This window comes from Musa acuminata, chromosome BXJ3-5, assembly GCF_036884655.1.
Source record: "Musa acuminata AAA Group cultivar baxijiao chromosome BXJ3-5, Cavendish_Baxijiao_AAA, whole genome shotgun sequence".
NCBI classification, from domain to species: domain Eukaryota; kingdom Viridiplantae; phylum Streptophyta; class Magnoliopsida; order Zingiberales; family Musaceae; genus Musa; species Musa acuminata.
This window is the reverse complement of record NC_088353.1, coordinates 1,346,614-1,371,062: the sequence shown is the minus strand read 5'-3', so window position 1 is coordinate 1,371,062 and position 24,449 is coordinate 1,346,614. Positions and strand designations below refer to the sequence as shown.

Below are 24,449 nucleotides of genomic sequence, written 5' to 3'. Positions count from 1 at the left end.
ATATATATATATATTATATATATTCGAGCTCGATTATATATAAAAGACTTCATGTGAAGTTGGTTTATTTCTTTTCTTTATTTTAGTCGTGTGTTTTTTATTTTTTGGAGGAATATAAAATTATTGGATCTTTTCATCTCATATGCCCTTTTGCTTTTCATGAGAGAGATGAAGCGAGAGAAAAAGAAGAGAATAAGTAAAGGAAGAGTATAGATGCTTTAATCATCAATCTTTTATTTAGCATGATTTGATGTTTTAGATATTGGAATGATATCAATCATAAAAACTAGATCGATGCGAGTCTCATACATGTCGATATATCGATACATCGATTTTTATTCTTCCAATATTTTAGAATTATTCTTACCATCTCATCTTAATTTTTAACCAATATGTTGTTATGATTAACGATTCTTTTGGATGAATGGATAATTCATGATAAATATCTTGATGTATTCGATCGATTATATTTATTTCGGATTTTTAACATTGGGAGGAGACAAGTCCAATGTGGCCAAATGGCATTCCTATACACAAATAGGGTTGAACTTGTTTTTTTCCCTTAAAGTTTACTTCCAATGTGGTCGAGAGGGATTTTTTCTAAAATAAATTAATTTTAATTACATTAAATGACATATAAGATATGCAATGGTACGTTAATCATAAGATGTTTCAATAGATAAAGATGTTCTGAATAGAAAATTATAGATAAGTTTTGAGTTTTTAGATGAAACGCCTTATAATTATTTCAATTATTTACACATATATTCTCTCTAATATGTGCTTTTCAAATATTATACCATGGATTAAATTTAATGTATATTATCATAGTCTTTTCGTAATTATTCTTTATTCGATTTCTTCATGGATACAAGGGGTTAATTACAAATTATTCTATGTAATTAGTTATATTTAGCATCTCGATCCTTATATTTTCATAAATTATATTGAAATCCATATACTTACGAATGTGAAATATTTAATTTTATTTTTCCTCGTATCGTCGATTCTATTGATAAAAAATATCGTACGTGTTCAATGATAAACTAAAGTGAGATAGAGTCAGTGCGTACTCAGTGATAACCTCTACGGTATTTTCTAATCGACGTAAGAAGAAACAAGATTAAATATTTTATTTTCATAAGTATAAAAATTTTAATATAATTTTTGAAAGTATAAAAATGAAAATATTAAAGATAATTAATGAAAAAAGAAATATAATTAGCTCAAATATACGAATTTGTTCTCGACGATTTTACGATGGACATAGATGCACGAGCGAGGATTCGAGAGATGATAGTACTTTTGGAGCGTTACTCGTCATCTCTAAATGGTGAGATCGACTGTCGATGCATAGTGTTCTTTCTTCCCGGTGGCAGCAGCACCACGTGAGCTGATTCCCACCACCTGCACAAGACGTAAGACCGGCACTGTGAGCGCACAGCACAAGCTCGCGGCCTTTGGCTCGAAGACTAGTGTTTCCGAGCTCGCGTCTTAACGCAGCCACGGGATGGATGAGGGCGATGGCGCGTGCAGGAATGGCCCCGACGACCCATCGCCCCAGCATCATCGTCACCTTCCATTCCGTTCCAGGATGTCCTGAGCCGAGCCTGCACGGAGCTCCTCCGGTCCCATCACGGTGATGCTACTGATGACCACACACCACCATCTCCATTGATTGCGGTGGTTGCTGCTGCATCTCCCAGAAACAGTAGCGGTCTCCGTTCTACAGTTTTGATCGTCCCCATCTCTACTGTTTGAGGGTTCCCAACGATTGCAGCATATTATTGTCAAGTAACGTTAAACATCGGCCAATTACATACTATCTTTTTTTATAGTACTATTTTAGCATATCAATTCTTATATTTTTAAAATATTATATTAATATTTTTATAATTATGAAAGTACAATATCTAGATTTGTTTATCATATCATCGTCAATTTTATTAACGTAAATATGAAAATAAAAAAAAAATTTAACATTTCAGTTAATAGTGACGAACGGTGAAAGAGTTATTGAACGATTACATCGATGTCAACGTAGATATAAAGTGACCCTCATCTCTCATCATTGTTCTTCTCATCCAACAACCACCGGTGATCCCTAGTAATATTATCATCCATTATTATGTTTTTATTGATAAAACTAACATTGTTAAGGTAAATGAACGTAGATGTTTCGATTTTATAAGACAATATAACTTTTCAAAATATAATGACCAAAATACTAAAAATAACTAGATCCGTTACTCGATATAATAATGCATCGACCGACCAAAATATCTTAGTATCATTTGACTTAATAATGAATGATGTACCATGAAATGATTATTTTATAGTCGATGGGAGGTAGAATATCCCTTTCCGGGAGTTGGAGTGTTATATGTTTCTTTTGTCATGAACATTTTGTTGAGCCAATTAGCAATCACTCCATCTGCCCTTTTCTGATGGGCGGGCTTCGTCACTGATAACAAAGGTGCAGATATAACATTTATGCACAGTTTTGAGGTTGTTGGGAGTCAGATGGAAGTCTTACCAAAGGATGACAGCAAACACAGCTTTGTCCCACTGCTCTGAGATCAACAACCACTTTCTTCACAAGAGGATGCTGCTGTTCTCCATGTGTCACATTTGCCCAATACCCAACAATAAGTGCATTCCATACCATACCATACCAAGAAACTAGTGATGCCACTTTTATGTTTGACCAATAATTACCAGAGCATCATCCACCACTGTCTATGATTGCTGCCTTTGGATGTAAACTGGACAGCTTGTGTCCAACTTGGCACCATACCAACTTGTTCTTGGCATCCTGAATTCTAAGGAGGATGGTAGAAATATAAGTTCATGAGTGGTCTGATGGTAACAGTGGTCACTGCACTAGTTTTCTGTTTTCTTACTTGACATCATGATGCCAAAACAACACAAAAACCCTACTTTTTCATGAATGTGAAAAGTGCAGACAAGAGAAAACTTGCATCTAAAAACAATTAGGTACAAACTTGGAGAGAATACATATTATGCTGCAATGATATTTAAAATCTACATATTATGCTACATCAGATTAAAATCTTTCCAGTAAATCCAGTAGAACTGTATACCCTGAAAATACCTGACCTACTGTTATTACCATTCTCATATAGCTGAATCTCATTAATAGAACTTAAATCTTTTTTTTCCTTTTTTTTCTTACAAACTATAAATCATACTAAATTACCAACTAAACCAGCAAGCACAGTCATCCTATAACTGGATATTTAATTATTTTAATCTTTGTTCCATGTAACAAATATACCAATGCAGCTGGTCCACACCAAATCTAAATCATTAAACATATACTAATTGGATGAAATAATTGCCTAAAACCTTAATCTACATATCAAGTTCAATACTCATGATACTTAATAAAATCAAAATATCAGTAGTATCCAAATAGCTTCATTACCAGCATAAGGGCACGTGAATACAAGGGCACTAAATCATTAGAAGAAATATTAGGACGCATCCGTGACAGAAAAATCAAGTTCTTCAACTGACTAGTCTAAACTACAACTTATTGTGGTTCCATTTGCACAACTGTCCTTTTCCTCTTCCAAATAAATATGGATCATTTCCTATGGACAACATGCTCTGTTAAGGATGCCAGTGCTTTCTCAAAATAACAGAACTCGCCGATATTGCTACCATAGAAAATGTCTTTGATGATTCTGAGCACAAGGAAGATTCACCAGTTAGATGTATACGAGACCATGGATTCCATTGACGTGAAACCCCAAAAGCACAGTCCAAATTCAGCAGCTGTGCTGGCAGCTTAAAGCAGTCAGCTTTCGGCCATTTTGCGTACCTGCACTTTCATAAGCCCCCCAAGCAGCAACTATTTCCTGTAAGCTGCAAAGGAAAGCAGTTAGAGGGACCATCAGCATCATCAAACCGCCAAACCAGATAAACAAGCTTTGTAGATGGGTAGAGAAAGCTGATGCGGATTATAAACCTTGGATCAGTACCTCTGTTCGGAATGATCATCCAATATTACCCATTAAATGAGAACTCAAGGGTGATCATTAAAGTTGACAAATGATGGCAGACAAAATAGTAGCTCTTAGCGTCGCCTCTTAAAGGATCTTATCCTTGGTGCAGCGCTACCAGAACCTGGACCAGGAAAAGGAGACCTGACTGGTGAATGGGAGATTGAATGTGCTGATACAGGACTGATAAGGTTGGCTTTCCTGTCTTTGCGGGAGGGAGAACCCTGGTCTTTGTCTGAAATTAAAGATCTCAGAAATCCCCCAGGCGGAATGAAGCCCATTAATCTTCTTCCCTGAAAAGGTCTACCTGGGTCAGCCGCATCTCTGCCTGATGGTTGAGGTTCTAGCACAGCATCAGCAAGTACACTGGGTAGTCCATCATAAGAAAGAATGCAGGCAATGGCATACATCGACGTTCCCAATGCAGGTGGCAGAACTGCCTGTGGATACTTTACCTGCAAAGGACAGTCTTTATATAAGGAAGACCATGGAAGAGTAATAGAACATTTGATGAACCATAGAGTTGAGGAAGCCGAGTCTCTGCCATAGAGGTAATGCGTAACCTATATAAAACTCACAGAGACTAAGATAAGACAGAAAACTATTTACAGCAAACAAGATTGTAGAAGTGCAAAACTTCCATGTCAATATGAACTCGATGAATCACCAGATGAAAGTCAAATAAGTCAAATTCTTCTTCAGTAAGCCACAAGCTCCTCAATCTGCAACTTTTCTTGTTACAAACATAAGTGTGAAATCCATCTAGGTTTCAAGCTTTAATTTTATGCATAAGCAAGTAGTAACAAGCTTGACACAGTAGAGTTCATTAAAACTTTGTTAAAGGACTTTAAAACTTTCCTAGAAATTAGTCGGTGCAACTTTGCTCTAAGAATTTTGAGATGGTCTATAGATAATGTTTCAGTAATGAAACAAAAACCTTTGCAAATTAATATAAATTGTTAATCATCCAATTTTTTGTCAAACATCTAAATGGTCAAATAAATTGGCAACAGAAAAGAGTCCGTCAGGTCAAGATTTAATAAACGATGCATAATCTTACCTTAAACAAGATAGAGGCAGACAGACGCTCCCGTAAGCAGTATATCTGAGCAACATCAAGGGCTGTTGATTCAAATCTCAGCCATCGATCAACAACAACTGAAACATTATTGTCGGGGGAAGACATAATTTCTTCTCCACATTGTCCAGGCGATATTGTTGTCTCCATCTCATCTTCCTCAAGACTAGAACCATCTAGATCATCATCACTTTCATCATCATTTTCATTTCCAGGAGCAACAACCATTTCCATTGCAAGCAACAACAATGGATAAGGACCAATGAGAGAGCAATTCTTTATGTACATCCCCCCATCTCCTCGAGTAATTTCATCATAAATAATAAGTGGGCAGCCAGCCGCCTTACCAAATGACAAATTAAAGTTAGAAGAATGCGGATGCAAGCGAACTTTGGCACCACTAGGCGTCTCCACTATAGCTCTTTTATCATTCTTTCGACGTGGAAGCAATCTTCCCACCATTGGATAACTACCAGCCATGAGCACTGCCCGCAGAATACCTGGATCATGAGCATTTAAGCTACAACTGGACATATCCGCTGGAATGAAGCCATTTTTTGCCAGCTCATTTTGAAGCTGCTTCCGCATGCTACATAGCATATTCATTGTGCTTGATGAGACAAAATACCTAGAACAAAACTGTGACTCTTGACCTCTATCTTTTGCCTTCCTCCAACAATCAAATGCTGCTACAACAGCTAGCTGATCACTATATCCACCATAGAGAGAAGCAAGTTCAAGTTTTGCGATAGCAGCCTTCTTCCTCCCATCTGGAGCCATTGGGAGAATGAAAGGTTCTCGGTAATCAGCCGCACATGCTAGAGTCAATGCAGGGTCCAAGCAATTCATTAAAATTGCAAATAGAAGCATCTTGCTAGTCGATGGATGAACAGGAAGAGAACCCAGCTTCTTTCCAAGATCAGTAAGTCTTTCATCATGTGTCAAAGCACCGATGTCTTGAAGAACAATGAGTGCATTGCGAACAGTTTCAGGAACAGGAGGATCCAATGTTTTATGTAAAAAGTCTGCTACTCTACAGCTGGGATCAAGTAATTTTACCTGCCAGAAAAAAAAAAATCAAGCCAATAAACCACAGATTTGCATTAACTAAAAGCAAGGAAAGAAAGAAGTGGTATCTTGCCTGCAAACAGAGTTCCTCAATAGGCATTCTCTTTATCTCGGGAACTTGATAATCTGGCAAAGATGCTGCTCGAAATTTGGAGTAAAGATGGTAACAGGTTCCTGGTTGACAACGACCAGCACGTCCCTCACGCTGTCTTGCACTAGCTTTTGATACCCAAGAAGAATGAAGTGTCGATACATTGTTATATGGATCATAACTTTTTTCTTTCATTCTGCCACTATCTATGACATATACAACATCATCAATGGTAACAGCAGTCTCTGCAATGTTGGTTGACAAAATGATTTTACGAGCACCAGCAGGTGGGCGTTTAAAAACCTTCTTTTGCTCTGCAGATGGAATCATAGAATGGAGAGAGAATATCAAAAACTTTGATTGATCTCGAAAATACGGTGAAGCAACCAGCCTCTCTTTGGTTTGATTTATGTCATCCCACCCAGGAAGAAAGACAAGAATAGCTCCTTCTGCAGAATCATTGCATATTTTCCTTAATAGCCGTTCTATCAGGACAGTATCAATATGTTCTGGATTAATACTTGCAAGGTACTCGTTAAGTAGTTCCTCCTCTTCTGCTGATTTTGATATATCTTTCTGCATATGTTTTTTAATAATTTCATATACCTGGAGTTGATTCTCACGCTGAGCCCAATCTAATGCAGACCCTCCATCATTGTCGCATAAAGAACAATCAGCACCAAAAGACAGAAGCATGCAGACATCACCAACTCTACCTTTTCCAGCAAATACCATCAAGGGTGATATACCAGTCAAGGAATGCTTGTAGTTATAAATTCCAGGTGTTTGCTCAGTAGAAATCAGTTCAAGCAAAGGATCAAATTCATCATTAGCGAAAGCCAAATTGATTGCTTCATCCAGGTCATCTTTATATTCTTCAGTCAAGGGACTAGATTCCTGAGATTCACCCACTGCCACGTGATTTAAATGATTACCATCCACGGATTTCAAGATGGTTAGCACATCCTCCAAATAAAAAATCTTGACCTGAAGAAGAAATATCTCAGCAACCATTATTTAGTTATAATTGGCTACTATGCAAAGGTGTAACTTTATGTGGATGGTTAACTCATAACAAATATCTCACAGGATATGTGAAACCAGGGACTTGAATAATCGGGCATCCATTGAAGTAGTTGGAAAATCGCTCAGCATCAATGGTGGCACTCATGAGCACCTGTTGGTTTAAAGGTACAGATAATTGATCAACACTAGACCACATAAAACAATACACATTGTGCAGAAGTTATAGTTTAGTCATACAATGAGCATGACATGCAACAAAAAGTAGAAAAAAACAAATTAGTACTTACCAATCTCATATGTGGATATGAGGGCAGCAAATCTCTGCAGTTGAGAACAGAAAGCAACAAATAAGTAATGTTTATAAAGTCTTTCAACTTCTAAAACTTGAAACCTGAGTCAATAAAACATACTGTTAAGGCTACATATAATATTCCTTAAAAGATGCATAATATACAGCATTGTATAGGTCACACTTCACTGTTATGGAGCAAATAAAAAGGGGGAACCCGGTACACATGGCTCTCTAAAATGCAACCAGGATGCGTAAAGTGACAAAACAAAATGACCAACAGTATAACCAATGGACGGGATACTGACCCCACTTGTTAATAATTATTGTATCAGTTATTTTATTGTTATGGAGCAAACAACGAAAGGCAACATAATTCACAGTTCACACAACTCTCGCTAAGTCTAGCCCATGCAAGAAAGACCATTTCCATGATTTTTATGGAGCAAAAATTAGAGCAAAATAATTTGAAATTGCAGACAAGAGACTTTGATGAAAATTCAATCATTCCTGGACTGCTATATTCCCAGGTCATAGAGCATATGAAAATAGGGAATTCCTAAAACAAAAGGGATCCACATATCAGGAACTTGTGCATCAGTAAGATTTTTATTGAGATATATAGTATATGGTTTATATATAAATAAAACAGAAATCGATTCAAGCATTCAAGTGGCTTTTTCCAAATACCTGATAATTGCCAGCATAAAATCAGAAAATCTGTCTCTTTCATGAATTTCATCCTAAAAGTAGAGTACAATAGATATTAGTCACAGGTATTAGAAGAAATGTAACAAATAATAATTGCTAGATAAATCAACATACAGATATATCATAATTAGTTTGAGTTTACCCCAAAAAAATACAAGACTCATTCAATCAGTTTGAATTCAGATCAATTGACCATAGGTACTAGATGGAATTGGAAACTTCTCAATGTCTCAATAGTAGAGATGCATCACAATGACAACCTCTTATACCCAATTAGGAAAGCCATTCTAAGACTCCACATATCACTATCAAATTGTCCTAACCCATGCAGGCCATTCATTCAGGAAATACAAATCCAACAAATATATACAGATTAGAGAGATATAACCAAGATAAAAAGGCCATATACCATGGCATATTGGAACTCATTGTTCATAATTCTGCACAGATATGTTTGGGCACAAGCGGCATTTACTGGACCAACATCCTACCACCAGGCCGACCAAGAGAAACCAGGCGGTAGATCCTGTGCAAACCTTGTACCACCTAGTACTCTCAGTACAAGGCCTGTATGTCTCAGTACATGACCTGCACAACCCTGTAGTTATTTTATCTTTCAACCTTTTTCTTCGAACTTTTTCAAAACCTGTTTTGCACCGGCATACCAGCAAACAGTATACCAAGTATGCTGGCCCAGATCAGTTTGGGTATTACACAGTTAGCCGCATGTTTTGCATATGTCACCATTTATGCCCCTTCACTCTTTTTTCCAACGAGCAGAAATGCTCTCTCTTTTTGCTCCTGTTCTTCTCAGGGGAAAAATATTGTTATGTTTAACATTTTCGATGATATTCAAACTTGTCTTTTTTATTTTTAACTTGGGCAGCTCCAAAGAAGATAACTTAGTTTAATAAACAAAAATGGTTATTGCAGACACATAATGCAACATGCACTGCATATAGTTGCATTAAAATGTTGTCATTTATGCCACTTCCCCTTTTAATCCCACATTCAACACATGCAAAATCACTCCCCTAGCACACTTATTCTTTGAAAAGAAAAGGATTGTAGTCTCTCTTTTTATTCTGGATATAAGAAACCCAATCCTATTCTCATTAACTTTAAATTGGGCAGATTACAAGGAAATTGTATCATACACAATGGTTCACTGATCAGGGAGTTCCTCCATAATAAATTCTTGAACATGGTGCACAAAGAAAAAAGCCTTTGCTTTAGAGAAAATCTGTAAAATCTAATCAAAACCATAAAGATCATTATAACACTGAAACAGGCCTTTAATTACACGAATTATAATCCTTACCATAAAAACTCAATTAAATAACCACCTATACAAAGCAGAACCAGATTACAAAACCTTATGACAGAAAGAAAGCTTTACCACAATAACATGGGTTATTCCTTGGAAACAATCCTCCATCTGCCTTCTTCCAGCTTCTGCACTTGACAAGTTTGAGCCTCTGCTAATAAGCAATCTTAAAAGTACTCCGTTTGTGCAGAACATTATTGATGACTGCTTCCCACCCTTGGACTCCAAACGAATCTGGCATAAGAAAAGTAAACTTGAGATTGCTTAAAATATTCTTACAACACTTTATAAAGGACAGAAGTCTGAGAGTATGATTCTAAAATGAAAAAAGTATCAACAGTAGCCTAGCAACATAAGTAATCGCTGAAATTTAATATGTATTGATAAAACAAAAAAAAAATGATGTGCTAAGTTTACAACCAAACCCCGAACAAACCCAATCTAACCCAACATAACAAAGAAAAAGAAACTGATTTGATTAAGTAAATATGGGTTAGATCTTCTTCCAACCTTGATTTCTCAACCATAACAGAAAAAGGTCAAAAAGAATACAACGGGAGGTTAACCAGTGCAAATAAGATGAGGAATCAGAAATATTAAAAATAAAAACTTAACTAGTGCCATGCTATCTAAAGCATCAACAGCTACGTGGACTATCAAATAACTATCAAATTAGATATGCTATCAAATACACTGTGGCTTCCAGAACCTCTTTTAACAAAGCCAAAACACCTACTTTGATTCAGGAGTACAGTTAATTAACAAGTACGAGCTTGCAAAATCACTTACCTTATATCCAACAGTTTCTCCAACAGTTTCCCCCCTCTCATAAGAGATTCTTTCCGCAACTATACAGCCCACAAAAATAAGAAAAGCTTTAGATAGTGACTATGCCGAGAACATATTGAGCAAAAGATATATACCAAATAGTAATCACCTGAAATAGCTGATATGCGCCTAGGTTGTGTGCATATAATTTTACATGCCTCGCCTTTATCCCACATATAATCCAAGAGATACTGAGGGACCTGATTTTCATCAAGGAAAAATTACTTTACCAGAAAAAGATAAATTACAAATGAAAAATAGAAATGGCTGATCTTCACCAAAAAGTAAAGAGTTCAAAATAGAGAGGCATACATTGACTAAAAAATGACATCTAATATTATGTATATTCAAGGACATTAGAAGCAAGGCTCGTAATATCGCCTGGCACGGTATGGATGGTGTCTACTGGTCCAACAACCGACCAGTACACAAAGCAGGACAAACCGAACAGTATACCCAGTACAGGGGCTGTACCATTCAGTACAGGGTCTGTACCACCTGGTACATCCAGTCGGTGCTGGTACTGTCCTGTTTTGTAAAAGAAAGTGTTCCTGAAATTTTGAATAGACAAAAAAAGCTGCAGTCAATAAATTTTCTCTTGATTTCTTCTTTCCCATATTTATCTCCCCACTATTATGCAAGTTCCCTTATGCTTTATAAGAGTTAACATATTCTCTACAAATGTTAATCTCTGTTGGCCCTAGCTATTTGGCCAGAAATGGATCTTTTAGTTCTATTCTTTCTAATTGATCTTAAGTAGTTAATTCTTGCTCTTTAACTACAATAACAATAACAACAAAACCGTAAGTCTCAACTATTTATGATCGGCTACATGGATTGTTGTCGCTATTGAAATCGATAGAAAGCTATATGTTTAGTTAAGTTCAAAATATTTCAATCTTTATTTATAGTTTCTATTAAAGTCTTTCTAGTTCTTCCTCTATCTCTCCTCATACCACTAATATTAATTATTTCACCTCTTCTGACTACTACATCCGAAGATCGCCCTAGCACATGCTTATACCATCTTAAATGATTTTCTCTCATCTTATACTCTATCGAAACGATATCGGGTTGTTCACGAATAAAAATATTTCTTTTCCTATCTTTCTCAGTAACTTCACACATTATCTCAACATTCTCATCTCGACAACGTAAACTTTTTATATATGTTTTTTCTTTACTGCCCAACACTTAGATGCATAAAGCATTGTTGCTCTCACAATCATCTTATAAAATTTTTCTTTTAATCTCAAAGGTATCCAATAATCACACAAGACTTCTGACACCTCTCGTCATTTTGTAAATTTTTTTCTTATAAAATTCTTGCTCTTTAACTGATTAAACTAAAGCCTCCACTAATCAAGTCTCCCTCAAGACCATGCAACCAATCATCCATATCATCATCTAATCAAATCAATAAAGATGATAATTTTGCATTAAAGAACCATAGACATTTCCGCATCACAGATCAACTCTTGACCATCTACTGAAAGTTAGACCCAAGTACATGACCCATGTTATATTAGCCAAGGAATGCAATTTTGAAAAATACCGCCCGATACGGGCGGTACGTACCGATCCGTCAGTTGACCGATACACGAACCGCCCATTACCGGACGGAACGATATATATATATATATATATATATATATATATATATATATATATACATATATATATATACATACATACATATATATATATACATATAAAGCGACATCACCTTTTTCAACGAATATTTATATATAAATATTTATATATAAACTTATATATATAATAGAAAATAAAAGGATAATATATTTTTGCATTTACGAAAGAGAATGATTTCTTTGCACCTAAAAAGATTCTATAGATTTCTTTCTAGATTCAATTGAATTGATACACAAGTAAATACGTATCATGTACTAGAACGTAACACACCATATACATACATCTTTCGGTTTTTATTTACTGAAAACGGCATGTGATATATAGGAAATATACTATTAAATAATTATGAATCGTGGATACATACGTATCCTTGACATACTGAAACGACGACTATTATTGGTATCAAACCTATATATATATATATATATATATATATATATATATATATATATATATATATATATAAACTCGACGATGTCGCGTCACCTTTTATAAATATATATATATATATATATATAATCTTTTATATATATATATATTTATTAAATATTTATATGTATATATATAAACGAGGCGACGTCGCCGAGCCTGGGAGAAGAGAGAGGCGACGTCACACCGAATATATATATATATATATATATATATATATATATATATATATATATATATATATACCGAGCGATATATCGTTCGGTATACCGCTCGATATACAGTATCGTACTGTACCGAGCTAACGTTGAAACTCCGATATGATACGAAATTGCGAACCTTGATATTAGCTACCATGTGCTTTTGTACCACAACAGGACCGTTCTTGTAAAGAAACATGTAAGATTTAGCAACAATGCAAATTTCAGTAGAAATCAGTGATTTAAAAAGCGCTAGGCGCCAAGGTCCAAAAACGCCCGAGGCGCTAGGCGCTCGCCCGAGCGAAGCGAGGCGCTAAAATATAAAAATATATAATATAATTAATAAATATAATTATTTAAAATTTTAAATAAAAATATGCTATTAAATTAAGAAAATCTAAGATACAAAATCACAATGTCACATTAACAAAAAGTTTCAAAATTCAAAACAATGAAATTTTACATCAAAGTCATTTATGTTGAAGCCTAGCAATAATTTCAAACAAATAAAAATTAACAACATTAAAATCAAAATAATATATTATTAATCTATTAACAGTATTAAAAATTAATCATTTCAAAATTCAAATAAACTTAATATTAAGAGTATACTGTATACTGAGCCTGACGGAGAAACAAGGAAGCAGCGGCGAGCGACGACAGCAGCAACGGGAAAGGGAAAGGGAGCGGGAGGCACGAGCAGCGGGAGGGCTCGCGGGAGTCGCGAGCAGCGGGAAGGCTCGTGGGAGGGCTCGCGAGAGGCGCGAGCAGCGGGAGGGCTCGCGGGGGGCGCGAGCAGCGGCAGCGGGAGCAGGAGCGACGAGCAGCGAGATCGGGATCGGGAGCAGCAGCGGGTTAGGGTTGGGTAAGGGTTATATCGGTTTAGTTGGTTCGATTGAACCAACTAACAACCGAACCAGGACCGAACCAGACCTAAAATCCTGGTTCGGTCACTTGGTTTACCCAGGCGCTCGCCCGAAGCGCCCAGCGCCCAAGCGGCGCCTGTTTGAAGCGCGCCGCCTGGGACATTAGCGAGGCGCTCGGGCCTCGCCTCGCCTCGCTTGAGCGCCCGAGCGCCTTTTTCAATCACTGGTAGAAATTATATGAGAATCTGATTTGTCAAAGATGATAAAGTTGGATCTCGCTTTCATATATGGTAAACAGCAAGCACAATCTAGAGTTCTTTACTTAATTAACATAAGGAAATCTAACATATGACCAAATATCTGCATGACCTATTAACTATTAAGCACTAGATGACTTTAAAACAGACCCTGCAGTCTTATTTATTCAGAGAAGAATGATAATATAACAAGCACAATAGTTCATAGACAGAACAACCACATTTTAGAGAAGAAAATTAACAAAAATACCGTGTCAAATTGGCAACTGAAATAATATAAATAAATAAAAATATAACAAATGCAAAAAACACACTGTAAATGTCTTCATCTCAAAAATGAGATGCAAAAAATAAAGGAAAATAAGCACTAAAAAATTAAGCAGAAACTTTTTGGCAAGATAAGCAAAAACAAATCAAAGAACTGGCACCTGAGTGGTTTTACCGCAGCCAGTCTCACCAGATATAAGCACAACCTGATAAAGAAAAATATGTTAGCTGACAAGATCTCTAAGAACATAATCATCTGGATCATATGTACTGTCAGAAACATGTTGTGCCAATAAACTAAGAAGCAGAAAAATCAGGGGTATACTTCAAACATCCGTACTATGTAGTGCTTACAAGGAAATATTCACTTTGAATCTTTAATCTATGACCTATATCCAAGAAAAGAGCTTTCTACATCCCCATTACTATTATAATCTAAGAAAAATTATACACTTTTTTGGTGGGTGTAGCTGCTGTTCATCATCTTTCTGCTCCCTGCGATGTTCTCTCATCATACAGTCAGAAACAATAAAAAACAAGTGTATCAATCCATTTCCTTTTGGAAACATCACAAGAAAACTTGATAAAAGCCCATAGAGTACTTAGGAACATGTTTCCATATATCTTAATTGGACAGATCTACTAGTTATTTATGAATCAAGTATGCAATTTAGTTATCATCAAATATAGCCTCTCACAATGTAGCTGAACAAATGTGTGTGGATATTTTGTATGTTACAATTACATATTAGTATCAACTGAACTAAATATGCAAGCGATTTAAGGAAATATTACCTAGGAATCAAACCCATTGATTCCTATGAATAAAAACCAAAATCCATATCGCAAACAAACTACTTGCTTAAATATACATGGCTAATCTCATATCGTGATGTTTTTAGCTTGAGAGCATTTAAGGAACATATCACATAACAGTCGAAGTACATCAACATCCGCGCTTCATTGAACAATGCAAAGAAATTTTGCTAGGGTGGAAGAACCTGGTTAGTTTCCAGTGTTGATGTTATGCCATCCTTGAAGGACGCAATTGGAAGTTTAGCTCTATCTTCCACAATCTGCAGAATTTTCATGTGTACTTAATTCAACAAAAGACAAATTATGAAAAAATAAGAAAAAAAGAAATGTTTAAAGCATCTCATAAGAGACATGAACAAATAAAAGGAACTATTATTTTCAATTAAATTTGATAACAAGGAACGACCTTTCTCAACTGTGATGAATTATTTATTCTGGAAGCTAGCTGCTCCACCTTTTTTGAAATATCCGACTTCCGCATTGCTGGTTTGCAAAAACTAGAATCTTGCTTCCACTGTCCCTTACCAACTTTGACACTTGAATTGTTCACTGCATCTTCTCTCTTCTCTACATCATCAGGAGGATAACGCAAAAAAAGATCTTGTAGAACTTCTTTCACTTCTTCCGAAAATTGCAAGCAAGTGATCATTTCTTCTTCCTTCTTAATGGATCCATTTTTCTTTTTACTTTTGTATACAGAAAGACGTCTTCTTTCTCCATACCTGAATGAGGTTCGCCATATAAAAAATTATTAAAAGAAAGATCTCTAGCTTTGAAATTAATAAATCCAGCATTTCAGCATCTAAGCAATGATCCAAGCATTTATTTGTTTCTAATAGTATTAGAAGGATAACAAAATTTCAAAAAGGAGAAACATGACAGATAGCATGTATTAAGTTTTATCAAAGGAAACAAAGATTGTCATGCCAACCAGTAAAGGTCAGAATGTATGTGCCAAAAAAGATAATAGGCAAGCATTTGCAGACCTTAGCCCCTGTGCCAATACTGCAGATAGAAGTGTAGATTAAACTTTGCCCGTGCCAGCTTATGTAAGGGCATATTGATCAGCATAACACACACACACAGAAAGGAATCAACAGGCACTGATGCCAGAAAATGTTAATTGTTGACAAAAAAATTAGTCTAAAAAATTTGCAGGGGATTGGATCCAAAATTTCCCCATTCAGCTGCTATAGAAAAATCCACAGAAACTGATGAAAGATAAGATAAAGTTCAAAGATGTAAAAAATAGAAACCAATTTCATTCTATCTTATTGTACAATATTACAAAAATAAAGCACATTAGAATTTGCCTAGAAAACAATCTCCTTCTAAAAAAAGACCACTCCTCCTTTGTTGCCTCACTATTTCACCAAATTCTACCATTTTTCAATAGCTGAGTTTAGCATACAATATCTTCAGAGTTTTACGTTTAATCAGCTACAAACCAATACAACTGCATACCACCATCACAGGTTTGGCTATGAAAGGCAAGATGGCATCACACCATGCATAAAACTCCAACACTAGCATAAGGATCAAGCTCTACAGGCATGAAAGACAGGACATATCACATCTAGACTCATAATTTGTAGAATCCTTATCTAATTATTGCAGATATAAAGATATATCTTGAGAAATAAAGATATGGTTTTGCACTTTTAGTCTTCATCTATGTTCCTTTAACACTCACCCAGAACTTTTTGATATCATTCCCATTTTTCTGCACATTTCGTGAATTGCAGCTCGTTCTTGTTTTGACAAACCTGATTCGAAAGTGTACACTGCAGAGTAAAGCACAGAGACATTTGATAGTTGGTTAGGTCAATATATAATATTAAAGTAATGTTAACACAACTAACAATCTGATTTAACAAACAGTTTATGATGCATACCCAATAGATGGTATATCACCAACTGACAGTATAAAATCTACAAAATGCATTTTATCAGGACAGAGAATAAGAACACTCTATAAAATTGGAAATCTAGCCTATCTTTATTGAGCTTCCTGAGATACAAAACTAATTGGTTTATAGAATGAAATGCCAATTAAAATCAATAACAGTAACAATACAGTAAAAAAAAGTTAAGCACCAATTTGGTATCCAAGTGCTCACAAAAAAGTAAAATGCATCATAATCGACCAATAAATTTGTCAAGAGTTGTTGATATCAAATGCAAGCAAATAATCATCGACTGTCAGACCACAAAAATTTGCTACAAGAAGAAAATAATTGCACAACAAACAAAAGGTAAGCGATTTCTATGGGATTTATAAAATACATTTAGATCTAAACAGTCATAAATAATTGATTGACATAGGTAGTTCAAAACAAGGTCTTCAATTTCAAATAATACCGCCCGTACCAGTCCGCCAACAGACCGGTACACGGACTGCTTACTACCGGACGGTATTATATATATTTATATATATATATATACACACACACACATATATATAGGCGACGTCGCCAAAAATATATTTTTTACTATATATATATATATATATATATATATATATATATATATATATATATATATATATATAGAGAGAGAGAGAGAGAGGAGACATCACCTCGACGCCGCCTCATTTTTCTACGATGTCACCTCTTTTTTCTACGACGTCACCGAAAATATATATTTTACTTTATACATATATATATATATATATATACCAAGCGGTATACCGCTTGGTATATATTACCGTATCGTACCGAACGAATCTCGAAACTCCAGTACGGTACGATATTTCAATCCTTAGTACAAAGCACATGGAATAACCTACAACATATATAAAATAGAAAATTAATTGACCACCATGAGGAGCCAACAATAAAAAAGCACCTGTGCTACAGCACAATGACCTAATTGTCACGGACTTAGCTGGTTTTGCCTAAGTCGTGCGGCACCTTTGCCTGTCCGTCCGCAAAGGTCAGCCTCCCCGAAACCTCCTATGGTCCCTTAGGACCTACAAAAGAGAAAACGGGTTAGAGAAAGCGCCTCACTCGGGATCCACAAGCAAACATTCTAGGAAACACTTCATAGACAATGCAAATTACAAACAGACTTTACAAGCTCTGAACGGTTACACAACAAAGGGTCAAAATGGTCCACTACAGACCAAATATCAATCACAAGTGTCCACATGACACAACCTTTATTTACAAACCTAAGAAGGCCACCAAACCCAACTAAAATGGGGTTTTTAAGCCTTCGACCGTCTCTCTACATGCTGTGCAAAGCATGAACAAACCAAAAGATACGGTCATATATAAGTATTACATCAAACATCCTGTTTAGAACTTTGTCCGTGACATTCTCCCCCACTTATTACTTCGATGTCCTTGTCGAAGCCTTTTGCCGACATTGCAACTCCTCGCCTTTGCTGAGTCTTCAATCTTCTGCTCTAGCTGCAATGTGCCTCTTGGCTCTCAGCTACTCTCCGCGGTTGTTGTTGAGTAGTTGAACTTTTGATCTGCTATGCTGTTTCAACTCGCCAATGACTTTGACTCTAGTGTGGGGTTGGCTGAGTTGTGTTGATCCTTGTTGATTCCTGCGGATCCTTCAGATGAAGGAAAAGACCATCCTTACTATGCTCCAGTCTCTCAAATACCACATGCTGCTTGAACTGGGTGGATGCTTGTTGGAGCTTTAACGAGCATCGCCTCACAAACTTTCGAAGTTTTGGGTCCTTCCTCCACAAAATGTCCATCGACTCTTCTTTCATTTAGTTGTCACTTCCGCTTTCGATTAGCATTCTGTTGGGAAATGAAGTGGATAATCTACTCTCAATAGCACTGATCACCATTGGTGAGGATTTGACATCTATTGTCTTCTATTATCTTCGAAAGGTCTGTGAACCTGTGCAGCGCTCCTCTGCTGGATAGATAAGAGAATTGGGGTACTCGGTTTCACCCATTCTCTTAAGAGTTGAGAAGACAATGGTTACTTGACTTCGCTCGCCTCCTCAAGGGTTGTACTCCATGCATCGAGTTGGTTACTAACCTTCACCTGCTCTTTGCTCACACTTCTGAATCACTCGAAGTGTTTGCACTCCTTGCATTGAATTAGCTACTGTGATTCACCTTCTCAATGTTATCGAACTTCTGGAATGCAGGAGGCTTTCACCCCAACTTAGAGTAATTCTCTAATAGATTTGGTTGCCTCTGGGATTATATCGTCTTCTCCATCAACCCTGCCGCCTACTCCACTGCGTAGCAAAGGTACAACACCGCGTACTACCTGCTTCGTTCCTTGGTCGTGCACTCTTGCATGACCCGAAGTCCTTCACTTTCAGCTATCTTGATGAGAAGCACATTGACACCGGTCTTACGAAGTTCCTTGGCCTCTGCCCTTCAGCCTTGTCTCGGTACTTGGAGTTTGCCTCTGCATGCTCCACCTCCTTGGCCCCTTTCACGACCAAGCGCTCTCCCTCCATGAGAGCAAGGGATCAATGACTTTCACGGAAGTCTTGCCTCTGCGGTACCATGGTGTTGTCATGCCCATGGCCCTACCATCCGTCGCCTCGCATCTGCATCTCTTTTCTTTACGATCAGTAGATATGTCTTTGTGGCACTCCTCCGAGTCCACCTCCATTATAACTGATGCTTGATTTTGGGTAGCTAAGTCTCTCTGGACTTGTCGTCGCTTCCTCGCCCCTTTTCGACCCCCTGCTTCAACACCTCTGTGTTCTCCAAGCAGCTCCCTTTGGTCGATGAAAAGATAGACTGCAACTCCCATGCATGGCCTCTGCCATCACGTTGTAGGGTTTGCACCGATTCTGTTCTCCTTAGCTTTCTTGGTAACAACGTTCGCTTACTCGATCTTGTCCTCTGACTTGCCGGGCTCCCTTAAACGAATATGGGCTATGGAGCAGTCCAACTCTCCAGCTGCTTCGATCATACCTCTACATGATCAAGTCCCTCCCATGGGACTCACTGGTACTTGCATTCGAACTTTTCCCTCGGTGGAACACAACCCCCATATACTGATAACCAAGGCTTTCATCTGATGCAAGATTCGATGCACGCACGGAAGACCCGCCTCTGCGGTACCATGGCCTTCAATCCTTGAATCCATAGCCCTTCTTGCCATCGTGTTGTTCACCGAAGTGGAGCTTCCAGTAGCTCTTGATCATACCTCCGTATGATATAGTCCCTCACGGGACTATGTCGTGTGTATCGCATTGCCACGAACTATTCCACCACGATCCGCTGCACCATGTCGCCTCCTAGTGACATCTCTATTGCATTTTGATCATTGTGGGATGAACTCGAATCGTGATCCCTTCATATGTGGCCTTTGCCAATACATCGCAGGGTCTCTTCCACCTTCGATTTTGTTCGCTCCTTTGGCAATCGACCTTCATCCACCCACTCTTGGGTCACACCTAGTTGAAGCACCGCTCTAGGACAGTCCGTCGCCTAGTAGCTCCCGAAGTCCACCAATTGCGTTGCAATTGGTGGACCGTTGTTTGGATCTTGGGCCTCTGCCCCTACCAACACAATCTCCGCTGCGCACCGCTTCCTGCCTGGCAACTTGACTGGCAACACTGTGGCATATTCTTCAAGAGTACCCACCTCCGCATTCTCTTGCCCCGTGCCAAGGCCTTCTGAACCCAACTTCGCCTCCGCAAGTTGAGTCGCCTTAGTTCCTCCATCAAATGCTTCTCCGAGATAAGGTGCATGTGCCCAGAAACTCCCTTCGTCTTTGGCACCATGCAAGATGAGTCCGCTCCATCAGAATGAAGGACCCATGGAACAACATGATCCTACTCTTGCCTCTGCAAGAGTTCATGTCCTTGACCTGTGTCCAAGGAAAGCACCATGCCTCCGCTCCATGTTTCATCTTCTATGCTGGCTCCCTTCATGCGGCTTGGGTACTTCGCCAAGTTACACCCAAGTTGCTCAGCTCCTCGTTTTTGCATTGAGTTGATGGTGGCCCTCGCGCCTACCATTCCACGGGTCAGCCCTCCCTAGAGTCCAATCTCCATATCGACTCCAAGTGTGCCTTCATTTCGGTTACTTTGGATTGCTCCCCCACTTGATCTTGCAATGCATCCACCAATGCATTCTCTCAAGCGAGATCATGCGACGACTCCTCGCCGCTTGCTCGGTCCATTGAACTTCGTGGAGTTGTTGTTTGTTAAGATACTCCTCCTCAACATGTGCGGTTTATTGCACATGATTCTCCCTCTAGAGAAACCGGGTTCTATTCCTCTTGGATAACTGTCCCGTTGAAGCAACATCTCTCTTTGCTTCCTTCTCTCTGAAAGTTTCGGAGACCACCATCCCCTTCGGACTACTCCGATTTGCTGAACAAACTATGCATTGTTCTGCCTCCTACAAATGCACTTGCTAGATTGCGACTCCACGTCAATACAGCCCCCGCTACACCACTCAAGGCCTAGCAATATGCTGAACTCGTTGCACACTTCAGCCTCCTATGAACGTATCCTTCACATGCCGACGAGAAAGTTTCAATGCTCCATGGCGCCGAGTTTCGATCGCCTTGGGATGGCCACGAATATTCCATCATCCGCATACAAGCCCATGCATAAGTACCGAATTCTTTAAGTTAGCAATTCCCCTCACCTCTGTGAACTTTGCACAACTCCTTCGGTCACTGAGCAACTCATTCCACCTTGCATGGTCTCATCCTTTACCAAGCGCCTCGCTTGCCTTGAGCACCATTAAGTACAGTTGTCAACGTCGAGTCGTAGCTCAAACTCAGCCATCCCAACCTTTGTGCGCTCCGCATTCTTCCAAGCTTGCTTATTCTCGTGGTGCCTCTTGCGCGAAGGGTTGGCCATTCCTCTGAATGTCAACCTCAGATGCCCGCTCCTCCGAGCGACTCCTTTTCCCTGCATCTTCATGCCCATTTTCCCCCAAACGATCGCGCGTGTGTTGACTGCCCTTAACGCAGCCCCGCTAGGTCCCCCACATTTGCATGACAAGTGTTTCTATGAGTGCTTGTCCCGCTCTGATACCATCTGTCATGGACTTAGCTGGTTTTGCCTAAGTCGTGCAGCACCCTTACGTGTCCTCCGCAAAGGTCAGCCTTCCCGAAACCTCCCATGGTCCCTTAGGACCTACAAAAGAGAAAACGGGTTAGAGAAAGCGTCTCACTCGGGATCCACAAGCAAACATTCCGGGAAACACTTTATAGACAATGCAAATTACAAACAGACTTTACAAGCTCTGAACGATTACACAACAAAGGGTCAAAATGGTCCACTACAAACCGAATATCTCTCACAAGTGTCCACATGATACAACCTTTATTTATGACCAAACCCAACTAAAATGGGGCTTTTAAGCCTTCGACCGTCCCTCTACATGTTGTGCAAAACATGAACAAACCAAAAGACACGGACATATATAAGTATTACATCAAACATCCTGTTTAGAACTTTGTCCGTGACATAACGGAACAAGATGATAGTTCTCAAGCTTAAACTCCCAAAGGATATGACCTTCTACATATTTTTAGCTTGCCTTTGCTCAGTTTATAATAACCCATCTGAAATTTTCTACACCGTATCGGTTCATGCCTTCCTCTCTTCTACTTTGACCATGCATTTCCATCATAGGGGAAATCCAAACCTTCTTTTGTTTAAATTGTGATGATTGCACTTATTTAAATGCAAATATTCAGCATCATCCACTGGATCTTAACTAGCTTTACAATAACTTCTTTAGAGATCCTTCTTAGATGAAAAAGAAATTCATCATCTTGAAAACCACATAGAAAACCTAATTTTATTAAAAAACATATTGTAGGTAGTCCGTTAACTTTTGATGATCAGAAGAATCTTCTTTGACATTCTCAGAAGTTGGACAATCTCAACCAAGCATCACTATGAATGCATAACACATTATCTCAACCAAACTAAAGAATTTGTTAAGCAAGTTTTTCAGTCCCTTGCCACTTCTACCAGAGAATTTTAGATCAACCCTCCTGACTATATGTCTCTCCAATATAAGGGAGAGAAAAGTCCCCCAAGGTGGTAAACTAGAGCCGATAGTAAACTACTATATTGCTGGAGAATAACCGATAAGGACAAAAGATGACAACAGAACTCCCTAAGAACTTGGACTTGTTTATAGGGCTACTATTTGCCAAAGAACATAAAACAATAAAAAACACAGGTGACACAGACCTGCAAATAGCTGATTCTTGGTGCAGATACCACTGCAAAATGCTTCTTGGAGGTGATGCATAATGTCATGCATCTCAGGGGAACTAGACAACTAGAAGGAAAGACATAACGTCCAATTCTTTCAACAAAATGCTTAACACGAGAATAATCTCACATTTTGATCACGCACGTAAGCATAATATCATACTTTGAGCATCAATCAACCATACAAGCAATTAGATACCCGTTCTCAAATAAGCATAAAAAAAAATTGACAAAGGAGAATTAGGATAAAAAATAAATAAGCATAAACGTTTTACAATCTGCATGCATCAATTGAGAACTAAGCAGCATAAAGTCGTACACTTTCCAAGCATACTGAAGAGATTGCATTACTCCAGATGAAAACCCAGAAATGACCAAGAAGTTTATACTGAAGAGATTAGAAAACACCGAAGCAAAGAAGCAATCTTTCTTCGTCTGGGGTTCAAGAATTCGAAGGGTACCTTCAGCTTCGGATGTCCGGAACTCCTCGAGCACTTTGCCGATACGAACTCGGGTGGCCTCGGTGACGACGCCCGACGACTGCTGCTCTCCTCCTTTTCCTTTCTTCTTCCCCATGTCCCTCTTCTTCTTCTTCTTCACAACGAGAGTGACGATGGGAGAGGAAAGGGACGGGGCGAGGGAACGAATCAGGCTTCTCGGCTGCCTCCTCCGGAGTTGATCTTATTCGTTATTGCGCTCTCGAGAAGGCAGCTACGGCCCTTCTGCTTCGCCTCCCTTGTCTTGTCGGTTTCCTATTCCTGATATAGGAATCCAGAAACCTAGATTTGGGGCAACGCGCGCACGAGCGTCCAAGCGGCCCCTCTTCCCGAGCCCAAGATGGCTAGGGTTTCTATTCCTATCCAACAGAGCTCGGACGAGGGAGGCCGGCCCGGTTGAGCCCTAAGTTGGTGCTACGCAGCAGCAGGCGATCCGGATCCGTCTCCAAATCTGGATTCGGATTCGCATGGATCCTATAACCAATCGGATTGGATTACCCGATGTTAACTGTCGACGGGTTCCGTTAGGGCCTGCCTCCTTTTGGACTATATATATATATATATATATATATATATATATATACATATTTAAGAAAATTAAACATTTTTTTTCTTAATGAAAGTTAGGTAAATATCAAAACTATCTTCAAACAAAAAGATAAATATACTAAAAAGTTGATAGAAAATTTATGCGGATAGTTTTTGTTCATATCCATATAGAAAATTAAAATTTTCATAGTATAAAATCATTTATAGGATTTGTTCGTCACCTTAACGTAGAAATATATCAAATACGTATAGGATAACCTAATTCAGGTCCCTTTCCATAC

At 38.3% G+C, this 24,449-nt stretch overlaps 1 protein-coding gene across 2 annotated transcripts; it reads right to left on the bottom strand.

Annotated features, from left to right (window-relative positions):
- Positions 1-3,419: 3,419 nt before the first annotated feature.
- Positions 3,420-23,897, bottom strand: LOC135638319 (DExH-box ATP-dependent RNA helicase DExH6-like). Of its 2 annotated transcripts, none has more exons than XM_065151405.1 (15): positions 23,584-23,897; positions 16,628-16,718; positions 15,341-15,656; positions 15,120-15,194; positions 14,280-14,324; positions 10,556-10,646; positions 10,408-10,466; positions 9,691-9,852; positions 8,271-8,323; positions 7,579-7,612; positions 7,353-7,442; positions 6,248-7,252; positions 5,089-6,165; positions 4,008-4,483; positions 3,420-3,891 (listed from the first exon to the last, which is right to left on the bottom strand). In XM_065151405.1, exons 1-14 carry the CDS (start codon positions 23,696-23,698, stop codon positions 4,103-4,105), a joined length of 3,594 nt encoding a protein of 1,197 aa, XP_065007477.1. In that variant the 5' UTR covers positions 23,699-23,897; the 3' UTR covers positions 3,420-3,891; positions 4,008-4,102. The 2 variants fall into 2 exon arrangements, with proteins under 2 accessions (XP_065007477.1, XP_065007478.1); XM_065151406.1 differs by having other exon boundaries at positions 3,420-3,884; positions 23,584-23,858.
- Positions 23,898-24,449: the final 552 nt, after the last annotated feature.

Bases quoted from the DNA above. Each gene is read 5' to 3' on its own strand.
- LOC135638319 (XM_065151405.1), bottom strand. From the start codon at position 23,698: ATGGGGAAGAAGAAAGGAAAAGGAGGAGAGCAGCAGTCGTCGGGCGTC. The intron at 15,657-16,627 runs GTGAGTGTTAAA...AACCTCATTCAG, and splicing joins ATGATATCAAAAAGTTCTGG to GTATGGAGAAAGAAGACGTC. The intron at 6,166-6,247 runs GCAAGATACCAC...TTTTTCTGGCAG, and splicing joins TTGAGGAACTCTGTTTGCAG to GTAAAATTACTTGATCCCAG.